This window comes from Coenobita brevimanus, chromosome 70 (assembly GCF_032717465.1).
Source record: "Coenobita brevimanus isolate Jiangsu-jjx chromosome 70, ASM3271746v2, whole genome shotgun sequence".
NCBI classification, from domain to species: Eukaryota; Metazoa; Arthropoda; class Malacostraca; order Decapoda; family Coenobitidae; genus Coenobita; species Coenobita brevimanus.
In genome coordinates this window covers 41,214,217-41,227,311 of record NC_137023.1, presented here as the reverse complement: position 1 = coordinate 41,227,311, position 13,095 = coordinate 41,214,217, and the positions used below count along the sequence as shown (strand labels likewise).

The 13,095-nt window shown below is 43.4% G+C and overlaps 1 protein-coding gene across 1 annotated transcript in view; it reads right to left on the bottom strand.

Annotated features, from left to right (window-relative positions):
* Positions 1-12,566, bottom strand: part of LOC145406351 (uncharacterized) — a 56,415-nt gene extending 43,849 nt beyond the window's left edge. The window contains exons 1-2 of the mRNA XM_080277511.1: positions 12,462-12,566; positions 5,180-5,431 (exon numbers count right to left, since the gene is read on the bottom strand). Of these exons, the coding sequence (XP_080133637.1) occupies positions 5,180-5,431; positions 12,462-12,522 (313 nt within the window). The 5' untranslated portion in view covers positions 12,523-12,566. The remainder of the gene's footprint in view (positions 1-5,179; positions 5,432-12,461) is intronic.
* Between the last annotated feature and the right edge of the window lie 529 nt (positions 12,567-13,095).

The following is a 13,095-nucleotide window of genomic DNA, read 5'->3' as shown; positions in this document are numbered from 1 at the left end:
GAATGCACAGCTTGTCATCCATTCAGTGAAGTTAACCCTAGTTCAGTAGCGTCGTCCAGGATTTCGAATTTAAGCCTACTTTGCGTTATGGAGGAGATGCTCCAAGGCCTACGGCGCTCAGCTGCCATGACATTTCAGTTTGTACTCTGTCCTGTGTGTGAGAGGCGTGTTCGTGTTGCTCCCGTTTTTTCCTCATCTGCTGTAGCCAATTGTCCAGTATTCCACACAACGCTATTAAAATAGGACCTTGTGAGTGTGCCTATGAAACATATACCGTAAAATGTCAAATTTTGTCTAGGGAGGCTGGAGCATATCGGGGGACGTCTGGACTTCATGTGTGGCACAAGTCATCACCATCAGGCAACACTGTGGCTGGCAGTGGTGAAAAGATTACAAGGATGTAGCATTGTTTGTCATTTTTACACATTTTTTTTTTTTATAATGTTGTTTTAGTTAAATGCATTTAGTTCACAGTTCCTAGAGTTAAGATTAGCATCTAATTTAAGTGAAATATTTTTAAAATAAACTGTACCATTCCTATATGTATATTTCTACCCCCAAAGGTTTTCCGTGATTCTGGACATCGCTAGTAGGCAAGTGATGCTGACAACGCTAATATTCCAGGGTTAAGCAACATTGGGTCTGGTTAGTACTTGGGACACCAAACGTTGCTGGCATTGAGTTTTGGGGGAGGTGGTGGCCGAATCAGTAGTGAAGTGGCCTGCAGTATTAATAGACCTAAGTTGGAATCCCGGTTAGAAGTGGCAGGCAGTCTTAATGGACCCAAGTTCAAATCCCAGTTAGAGGTGGCCTGCAGTCTTAATTAATGGACCCAAGTTCGAATCCTGCTTAGAGGTGGCCTGCAGTCTTAATGGACCCAAGTTCAAATCCCAGTTAGAGGTGACCTGCAGTCTTAGTTAATATGTGGTACCCAAGTTCGAATCCCAGTTAGAGGAGGCCTGCAGTCTTAATGGGCCCAAGTTCGAATCCCGGTTGGGGCAGGGAACAGTTTAAGGATTTAAATTTCATAAAATCAGACTTTAATGATCTACCAGAAGATCCACCGACATGTCATAAAAGTATCTATCTATCTATTGCCAGACGCCTCAATCCCGTTCGGGGCGGCCACAAACAAATCACCTCCAAGTAGCACTGTCCCCCGCCATTTCACTGCCCTGCTCCCAACTCACACCCCCCTCTCTCATATACCTCTCCACCCCATCCCTCCATCTCATCCTCGGCCTCCCCCTCCCTCTTCCCCCCTCCACCTCACTCACATACACTCTCTTCGTCAGTCTTTCACCCTCCATCCTCTCCACATGGCCAAACCACCTCAGTGTGTTCCTCATAACACTTCCTATCACATCCACATTCACACCACAACGCTCTTTTATATCCTCATTCGTAAGCCTGTCTCTCCATGTGACTCCACAGGCTCCTCTTAAATAACTCATTTCCATTGCTCTCACTCTTGCCTTGTGTCCTTCCAGCAACGTCCAAGCTTCACTTCCATACATTAGAGTTGGTATCACAATACTGTCATGTAGTAACTTTTTCACTTCCATGCTCACTTCCCTGTTTCTTATCACTGCTTTCAAAAAACCAGCAACCTTTCTTCCCTGCTGTACCCTTTCAAGCACTTCACCCTCCAAACCTCCATCCTTACTCATCACACTACCCAAGTACTTAAACATACTCACATTTTCCAATTCCTCACCATCCAACCTCGCTGTACATTCACTGACTTCACCTCTCTCAAAGACTATCACTTTACTCTTCCCTACATTCACCTTTAGATTCCGTTTCTTACACACTCTCCCAAACTCATCCACCAAGCCTTGCAGCTCCCCTTTGTCTTCACTCAACAACACAGTATCATCGGCAAACAACAGTACAGGGAGTTTCCAAACACTATCCTCTCTCACCAGGGCCACTCCAACATCCACTACCCTACCTTGTACTTCTTTTATTACCCCATCCATGTCCAGATTGAACAACCATGGAGACATGACACATCCCTGTTTCAATCCAACTTTCAAAGAGAAAAATTCACTTAGTTCACCATCCACACGCACTGCAGCCTTCGCTCCATCGTACATACTCTTCACGCATTCAACAACTTCCCATCTACTCCATATATTCTTAACTTTCCACAATCCTTGTCTATCCACCCTGTCATATGCTTTCTCCAAATCCATGAAAGCCGCATACAACTTCTTTCCCTTCTCTAGAAACTTTTCCACTAAAGATCTAAGAATGAATATCTGATCTACAAAACCTCTTCCCTTCCTAAAGCCTCCCTGTTCTTCTCCAACTAATTTCTCTGTTCTTTCTCTAACTCTGTCAATAAGTATCCTACCATACACTTTTCCTATTACACTAAGAAGACAAATGCCCCTATGATTACTACACACTTCTTTTTCCCCTTTTCCTTTGTACTGTACAAGGGAATAATTATACCCGACTTCCAATCCTCCGGGACTCTACCTTCCTCCCAGGCCAATCTGCACATCTTCCACATCCATTCTACTACTATCTTTCCCCCATGCTTCAGCATTTCACCACACACTTCATCAATTCCTGGTGCTTTCCCCAATTTAACTTTCTTCATTGTTTCCACAACTTCTATCCTGCTGATTTCTTCCTGTCTTCTCACCTCCCTCCTTCTCCCAGCCATTCCCCAGCCACTTATACTTGCATTACTTCCATCCTCTATGTTCAACAATTCCTTAAAGTGTGCTCTCCATCTGCTCACTTTTTCTCCCTTCTCCACTAGTAATCTACCATTTTTATCTTTCACTCCCCTGCTAACTTCACATCCACCCTGTCTTACTCTTTTCACCTCTTTCCAGAACATTTTCTTACAGTCCCCCCACTTTAACTCAAATTCCTTCCAAATTCCTCATCCACTCTCTTCTTACTCTCTCTTACTAATCTTTTCACCTCCCTCTTTCTTTCTACATATAACTCTCTCTTCCGCCTCTCAACTTCTTCCACGCCCCTATTTCTCATCCATTCATTGTATGCTTTCTTCTTTTGTGCCACAGCCAGTCTCACCTCTTCAGTCCACCACGCTGTTCCTTGCACCCCCCTCCGTCTTCTCTTCCTTCCACACACCACATCACATGCTGCACATATTTCTTCTGTAAATATCCTAAACACACATTCCACATCTCCCATCTGCTTCAGTTCATATTTGCCCAATCGTTCCTCCACTTCTCTCTTATACTCTGCCTTTTTCTCATCCTCTTGTAACCTTTCCACTCTCCTTGCAACTACTCCTTCCTCTCGTCTTTCCCTTCTTCTATTCCTCCATCTTACTTGAATCCTAATTCTGGCCACCGCCAAGTAGTGGTCAGAAAGTCCACTCCCCCAACCTCTATAAGCTCTTGCATCCATTACACATCTTCGCATCCTTTCATCCACACACACATAATCAATCATTGCCTTCCTTTCATTCAGTTCACCACCCACCCTTCTCATCACTCGCCATGTATACCTGTGGATCATTTTATGCCTGAAGAGGGTATTGGCTATCACCAACCCCCTCCCAGCACAAATGTCCACTAACACACTCCCATTCTCATCTATCTCAGCCGGCACACCCCACTCACCAACTATTCCATCCACCTTCACATTCCCAACTTTACCATTCATATCACCGATCAAAAACACTCTCTCACTCCTTCCAAACTTTTCCATGCACACTTCTACATTTGTCCAGAACTCTTCTCTCACTCTTCTAGCACGATCTTGCGTTGGCGCATACACACACACAATCGCCTACATTTGTATTCCAACTTTCAACTTTACCCACACAATCCTTGACCCAACTGATCCATACTGTCATGCTCTTCTTCCATCTTTTACTCACTCTTCCCTTTTTTGTATTCATATCCATCCCCCTTGTTTCCTTCACTTCTAGTTCCTCACATACCACTTCCTTACATTCATATACATCACTCTCCAAAAAAAAGTTTTACATTTTTCTTCTGTCCTCTTGTCATTTTTTTCCATTACTTGTTCCTTCAAAAATGTTAAAACTTCTCTTTCTTCTTCTTTCAAATCTTTTCTTACTAAAATATTTTCCATCTCTGCCTCTTTAATTAGTTTCCTGGTCACTTTAAGTATATCATTTACTACACTTTCTGATGACAACTCTCATTGGTCTTGCTTCCCCTTTCTTATATGTCCCTATCCTCCTTACTTCCTCAATTTCGGGATTGATCTTGCCCAATGGTTTTCTCACCTGATTCGTGAGTCTCTCGAGTCTCAGAGATCTAACCTTTTCTTCTTCCTCCCTGTTTCCAAATATAACCACACATCTCTTCCTTTCTTCAGTTTCTCTCACTATTTTCTCTTTTTTTCTTCAGTATTTTCACTATACAGTACTTTCTTCCAAGTTTTTCTTGTTCATTTCCCTATCGTCCTGAATTATTTCCCTTCAGCTGACCACTTCTTTCTGTTTTTTTTTCTAAATATGCCCACTTGCCTTTTGCTCTTCAAACACACTACTCACCTTCTCCGTTTTGTTACTGCTTTCTTCTAGTTTTCTCCTTAATTCGATATTTTCTCACTTCAAATTCTCGATCGCCTGGTACACCACCTCACTGGCCTGGATCAGACTCTGTATAGTATTCTCGGTATTTTCAGGCATGTTTCTTAATACTGCTGTAGATCCTCCACTTTCTTTTCTAGTTCACTAATCCTCATACTCAATGTTTTAACTAAATCCATTACATCTGTTTCACTGTCAAATCCTGGAAAATCGGATCCCTTGATGTTTACATTGTCGGCCATGTTTGAGGTTGGTTACAGTACTAAACAGCTGTTACCGAAAATATTATAAACATTCATGTATGCTCACTGACAATATCTTAACATTTTTGATGGTCTATATTAACTTACAATACTTTAAACTTAAGACAAGATCAAAAGAGACAGGACAAACATAATTCCTGAAAGCTACTTACAGTTTGCAGTGGTGGCTGAAAGGTGGTTGAGACACGTTCGTTCGCTCTGGCTGGTCTACTGTGCGTGTGTGTGTGTGTGTGTGTGTGTGTGTATAAGTACACAAGATGATGACTACATAAATGCTGCTGCCAAACCAAACTAACTCTCAGAGAAACTAAGACAACTGCCAATACACAGTAAAAAACAAAAGCAAAAAACAACTAACTTTTAACAGCGGTGACCATGGAGTCCACTCTGTACTGAGAATCCAATGAGACAGCAAAGATCTTGGCCTCCTGCGGGCTTGCCTCAGCCACAAACAGTCTGTTGGTTTTGGGGTCATGGGTCAGGCCCACAGGATATGAGAGGGGCTTGGGTAGGTCTAGGACATGGGGTTTCCAAGACAGGGGTTCTGATGGTCTAATCTTGTCCACATCTCGCACCAGCAGGATGTCATGTTTGTACACTGCCAGCAAGTCTGCAAGAAAACTTTATACAGTAGGTTCTCATTATATATATGTCATCTTTTCCAGTGGTCTATTCTGCTCTCACTCCTGATTTGTGTCCTTCCATCAAGGTCCAAGCTTTGCTTCCATATGTTAGAGTTGGTATCACAACACTACAATGCAGCAACTTTTTTATATACTTCTATGCTCACTTCCCTACTTCTTATCACTGCTTGCAAGGAACAAGCAACCCTTCTTCCCTGTTCTACCCTTTCAAGCACTTCACCCTCTAAACTTCCATTCTTACTCATTACACTACACAAGTACTTAAATCCACTCACATTTTCCATTTCCTCCTCAACCAACCTCACCGTGCATTCAGAAACTTCATTTCTTTCGAGGACCATAGCTTTACTCTTCCCAACATTCGCCGTCAGATTCCATTTCTTACACACCCTTCCAAACTCATTCACCAAGTCTTGCAGCTCCCCTTCCTCTTCACTAAATACAGTGTCACCTGCAAGCAACAGAAAAGGAAGTTTCCAAACACTGCCCTCTCTCATTGGGACTGCTTCAACATCCACTGCCCTACCTTGTAGCCTATCTCTTTTATAACCCCATCCATATACAGCTTGAACAACCATGCAGGCATGACACATCTGTTCCAACATTCAGACAAAAAAAATTCACTCAGTTCACCATCCACAGGCACTGCAACCTTAGCACCATCATACAGTCTGTCCTTGTGTAACACAGTTGATTGCTTCTGCATCCCTGCCGTGTTAACAGAAATTTCGTGATACAGGGACTCTTGAAACCCGGCTATTTCCTTCCGCACCCATGCCCAAAGTCCACTTTTCCCCCCATTGTGGTGCAAAATTTTTTTATACCTCCCAATTTTAACCTCCCAGAAGGCATCAATATGGTTCAAAAATTTATAAAAGAGTATTATTACACCTAAAAGCCACATTTTATCTACCGGTACCTTATGAGAGGATAAGAGGAGACACACTATGCCGGAATGGAGGTAGAAGGTAGTTCAAAAGCGAGAATGCTGAAGTGTGATTGGCTGGGAGGTAGATGACACCTGCTGGCAAGACAATGCTCTTACGATTCATCTCATCACCACCCGCCCAGTTCAAAAACCGTGTTAATCATCAATGGCAATGTTAGAAGCGATATTCTATCTGTCTATCTATTGCCAGACGCCTCAATCCCGTTCGGGGTGGCCACAAACAAATCACCTCCACATCATCCTGTCCCCCGCCATTTCACTGCCCTGCTCCCAACTCACACCCCCTCTCCCATATACGTCTCCACCCCATCCCTCCATCTCATCCTCGGCCTCCCCCTCCCTCTTCCTCCCCCCACCTCACTCACATACACTCTCTTCGTCAGTCTTTCACCCTCCATCCTCTCCACATGGCCAAACCACTTCAGTGTATTCCTCCTAACTCTTCCTATCACATCCACATCCACACCACAATGCTCCTTTATATCCTCATTTGTCAGCCTGTCTCTCCATGTGACTCCACAGGCTCCTCTTAAATAACTCATTTCCATTGCTCTCACTCTTGACTTGTGTCCTTCCAGCAACGTCCAAGCTTCACTTCCATACGTTAGAGTTGGTATCACAATACTGTCATGTGGTAACTTTTTCACTTCCATGCGATACTGCTTCCGAAAATTTGTTCCATGTTAGACCATTTTTGCATCAGGGAAAACCATGTTAGATGAGGATAGATTCTACATAATTTTCAAGGCATTCAACAGCTTCCCATTTACTCCATATATTCTTAATATTTTCCACATTCCTTGTCTATCCAATTTGTCATATGCTTTCGCCAAATCCATGAAGGCCACATTCAATAGCTTCCCATTTACTCCATACAGGCTATTCTTAATATTTTCCACATTCCTTGCCTGTCCACTCTGTCTTATGTTTTCTCCAAATCCATGAAGGCCACATACAACTTCTTTCCCTTCTCTAGAAACTTTTCCACTACAGACCTAAGGATGAATATCCGCGAGATGTTGTATGCTACCCGGTATTGATCCGGTGTTGGTTGTAGAGAATGAAAGGAAGGCGGAGGAATGATTTAGGAAGTGGTGAGATGGTAAGGGCAAAAGGGCTTAAGAGTAAATGCAGATAAAACAGAATTGATGGCATCTAGGGCTGGGGGTGTGGGAAATAATTCCATCTTGTGCAGTGTGTGATAAGTGGGTGCATAAGAAATGTACGGTGTATGGTGGTATTAGAGGCAGACTGCGAGATAATGCTGATTTCATGTGTGCGGTGTATTAGGGAGAGCATGTGGATATTGCAAAGTGTGAAAGGATTGAACTTGCTGGTGAGTCTCTTGAGTGTGTGGACAAGTTTTGTTATTTGGGAGACATGTTATGTGCTGGAGGTGGGGCAGGAACTATCTCTGTGGCTAGCGTGAGGAGTGGCTGGAAGAAGTTCAGGGAGCTGTCGCCTCTCCTGACACTGAGAGGGTTCTCCCTCCGTGCTAAGAGATCTTTGTATGCGGCATGAGTTTCGAGTATAATGCTGTATGGTAGTGAGACCTGGGCAGTAAAGGAAGAGGATATTCGCAGGCTCAGATGTACAAAAATGGTAATGATTAGGTGGATATCAGTGCATCCTTGAGTGCAAGGCCTGGGGTAGGTTTATGATGGAAGAGTTGAGAGGTAGGATGTCACTGGAGTGTATTGGTTTTGTGATGAGAAGAGGTTTGAGCATGTGGAGAAGATGGGGGATGATAATTAGGTGCAGCAAGTGAGAGATGTGTTAACGTTGGGGATAGGGTAGTGAGGTCACTGAGTGTGACATCAGGTTTAAGGGATCTAACAGGAAGCTGCCAGAGACTGAGCAGCATGGAGAGCTGCCATTAGATGACCAAGGCCAACACATGCAAGCATGTTGGAGCTTTCAAAAACCAAACCTCTTCCCTTCCTAAAACCTCCCTGTTCTTCTCCAACTAATTCCTCTGTTATTTCCCTAACTCAGTCAATAAGTATCCTACCGTATACCTTTCCTATTACACTAAGAAAACAAAATCCCTATTCCTTTGTACAAGGGAAACAAATTCCCTTTTTCTTTGTACATGGGAATAAATATACCTGACTTTCAATCCTCTGTGTCTCTACCTTCCTCCCAGGCCAATTTGCACATCTTCCATATCCATTCTACTGTTATCTTTCCCCCATGCTTCAGCATTTCACCACACACTCCATAAGTTCTTGGGACTTTCCCCATTTTGACTTTCTTTGTTGCTTCCACTACTTCCATCCTACTGATCCCTTCCTCCCTTCTCACCTCCCTCCTCCTCCCAGCCACTAATACTCATATTACTTTCATTCTCTATGTTTACCTATTCCTTAAACTGTTCTCTACATCTGCTCACATCTTCTCCCTTCTCCACTATCTGCCATTTTTGTATTTCACTCCCCTACTACTTTATCACTCTGTCTAACTGTCTTTACCTCCTTCAAGAACATTTTCTTACATTCCCTCCACTTTACATGGTTTGGGCATGTAGAGGGGATGGATGATGACAACTGGGTGTGGAAGGGGAGGAACTTGAATGTCGGGGGTAAGGCTGCGAGAGGCAGACTGAAAAAGACCTGGGAGGAGATCTTAAGAGTGTGACTTCAGGGATGAGGGACTGAATAGGAAGGCTCCCAGAGATCAAGCAGCATGGAGAGCCACCACTAGCCTACTGTAGGTGACCAAGGCTGATGCATGCAAACATGCTGAGCCTTTATAAACAATGACAGAGAATGGAACCAAAGATTGTTAAAAAAAATAATATGGTAAGGAATTGGAAAATGTGAGTACGTTTAAGTACTTGGGTAGTGTGATGAGTAAGGATGGAGGTTTGGAGGGTGAAGTGCTTGAAAGGGTACAGCAGGGAAGAAAGGTTGATGGTTCTTTGAAAGCAGTGATAAGAAACAGGGAAGTGAGCATGGAAGTGAAAAAGTTACTACATGACAGTATTGTGATACCAACTCTAATGTACAGAAGTGAAGCTTGGACGTTGTTGGAAGGACACAAGTCAAGAGTGAGAGCCGTGGAAATGAGTTATTTAAGAGGAGCCTGTGGAGTCACATGGAGAGACAGGCTGACGAATGAGGATATAAAGGAGTGTTGTGGTGTGGATGTGGATGTGATAGGAAGCATTATGAGGAACACACTGAGGTGGTTTGGCCATGTGGAGAGGATAGAGGGTGAAAGACTGACGAAGAAAGTGTATGTGAGTGAGGTGGAGGGGGAAAGAGGGAGGGGGAGGCCGAGGATGAGATGGAGAGATGGGGTGGAGAGGTATATGAGAGAGGGGGGTGTGAGTTGGGAGCAGGGGAGTGAAATGGCGGGGGACAGGGCGACTTGGAGGCGATTTGTTTGTGGCCACCCCAAACGGGATTGAGGCATCTGGCAATAGATAGATAGATAGACAGTAAATAATAAATAAATAAAATTTAAAAATAATCACCATCATTCGAGATAACTGGACAAACTGTTTAAAATGCTGGAGGTCAGAGGCACAGGGCAATACATACACAGAAGACACTTCCACATTTGACCTGTTGCATACATGAAGGACTGGGAGTACTGGTATCAGTTAACTCCTACATTAGAAAGCTGGACAGAAACAGGGTGTGAGTCTGCTGCCAGATGGATTCAACCAGAGTTCAGAAGAGCAGTAATAATTGATGCAGTGATAGGAAATGGGATACAGATGCAACAATGCAGCAAAGAGGCAGAATCCGAAGGGCTGTATTTCACAAACACAAGATGTTATTTCTCATAAAAGAACCACATAATACGCATACCATGTAGTCAGTCCCTTATTATCAGCACAAGGGCAACAACTAAAAGTTCTTCAAATTAGGTCTGATCTCTTCAACTGAACTTGATTCTCCACCCCAACCCCACACACTAATAATGACACCCAAGTACCAGAACTCAAACATTTTTCAAAATCACATTCCTTAAACATACTGCATGGATTCAAACAGGTTAACAAAAAGATAAATGTGAAAGTGGGAGGAAGACTAGCTGGCCAAGAAGGCAGAGAAAAGAGTCTTAAGGTGAATGGGAGAGTGGTCGGGCAAGAAGGCAAAGATGAGTTTGATGATGGGAGGAAGAATGGCTGGCCAAGAAGGTAGATGGATATGGCAACATAGCTAAACTTTTGAAAGTGAGGTATAGATGCTATGGAAACGAAGATTTTGACAATGGGCAGAAATGGATGGATAACATATGTACTGGTATGGAGATGCACGTAATAAGGGTTGCATCCCTATTTAATATACCGCAGTTGTTATTGCTGATCAACCCCAGTCTGTCTCGTTAAGCAGACCAATCTACTGCAAGCAAGTGACTGTCCCTATAGGGCTGTCCTGGGCAGTAAACTGATGTTCTTTTGTGGCTGACAGCACCTCGTGACAATGAGGTGAGGGGAAAAGTGTACCGTAGAAGCTTGACACCTGGATGGATACCGCATTTGCATCACTCCACCCACCTAGCAGGCACACACCAGAGGCTCCACAGCACCCCAATATCTGGTTAACACTCATTACTGTAAATGGTTTCCTGGGTTACTGGAAACCATTAGGCTTGTCACTCCAGCCAGCTGAAGTGTAATAAGAAACAATGGGAGAATACTAAGTGCATAATAGTTGACACCACCTATGTGGTACTGGTACTGATAAACAGAATGACTATGCCATACATGTGTGCAGTATAGCTTAAAAAAAATAAATAAATAAAATAAAAAAATCTTCAGTCCATACCATATACAGTACCATACTTTTTGTTTGCGAATTGGAGCCAACCCCAGACATCTTAAAGACTTTGTGGAACTCGATGTCAAATGGCCACCCCTTACGGGATTATGGCTTCTGGCAATAGATAGATAGACAGATATTCTCTGTTTCCAAACCCAATCTCACTACCTCATATGGAGGAATCAGGAGGTGTTATTATGATAATGATGAAACTGGATATACACTGTGTACAGTATACCACCTACTAATGGCTGGCCTGCAACTGAGAACGAGTCAACGCAAGTCTAGAACAGCACTGTACAGTATATTCAGCACCCCCACTTGCCATCCATGTTGTCAGTATACAAACTACTATGCTGGTGGAGACATGGCCCAAGTATTGTTCATGACTCAAGAGCAATACAAGATCAATGTTTAAAGACTATGCTTTCCAACCTAGTAACCAATCAGTATTAATGTTGGTAAAGGCATAGCTTCTATTTTTTTTTTTTTTTCTTTCCAATGTTGATGTCAATTTTATATAACAATGGATTTGATGTTAAAAAACAAAACCTAACAAAAACTAGCAATGGGCCACATCCTTGACAAATGATATAAAGCACAAAAAGGATGCACAATATGCTGGTACCGTACTCAGTATGGACAGATGGACAGCCCTTCCCTGTCCTAAAACGTTACACAACCAGCATTATAGTTTTGCCTTGTAATGTTGCACTAAATTAAAAAAGCACAGCACGTAAAATATTTATTATAGCTAGAGGAACTGACCAGCATTCCCCATGCCCTAAACACCTGTAGCCAAACTGTTATACATCAAATTAGCAATTACAACTTACGATTGCCAATATTGAAAACCTATCCACTAGTTGTCTTCTCTTCCTTTTGTTAAACTTTTATAGCACTTCGGAAAATGAATTCCCACAAGTCTTCACTGGTGAAACTTGCTTACACATAAATTACCAGCACTTTTACCATACTACAATAGCAGGACAAGGTTTTTCGCAACTTTCGCCCTAGTCCGTGTCTAATATCCACAAAAATTCCGGTTACGTAAACAATAACTGCATTACCACTCTCAACACTGCTTAGAATGAATATTCAACCTTAAGGATTTATAATGGGTCGAGTGTGCTAGCTGGCGTACGTGACCGGCGCCACAACGAGAATGGGGGATTTCGTCATAGATCTTAACATTCACACGCATACCACAGAAACCCTTTTCCAACGTCTAATCCTTTCATTTACTACTTACTAGCTCCCACATTCGCGTACCTGTACAGGAGGACACTGAGACGAGGACGAGCCAGACTATGTGTCTGAGAAGGCGACACATAGTGAAAGTGAACAAGCCGCATACACCTCACGACACCACCACCACCACCACCAACACTAACCAGGCAGACCAGTGTTGCCAGGTTGGTGGGTGCTGTTGGCGCCCAACCCATCCCGAAAACGCGCCCAAAAAGCGCAGACAGCAAATGACACACACACACACACACACCTCTCCTCCATCAGTATTGGGAGTGGTGAGAGCCAGTTATTGTCATTCTTCTCTATTATTAACCCGTAGTGTGTGTGTGTGTGTGTGTGTTGGTAGTAGTAGTAGTTGTAGTAGGTGGCGGTCGAAAAGTCAGACCAGAGGAGTGGGATCAGGTGAGAGAAGGTCAGACGGCTGCGCCTGTGAAACATTTACAAGGAGGTGGTAATTGCTCTCCGGGGAGGGGTAGGGGGATAACAGGATGAGTGGAGACAGTGGACTTTAATCTGGATGAGAGAGAGAGAGAGAGAGAAGGATAATACAGAAGGTATGGAGGGGCAGAGGGAGAGCTTTGCGTCGTCAGTAATTATGGGATCAGGGTTGGATGGGCAGGCTTGGTAAAGGGTGTGAGGCGTTCAGACAAAGAGG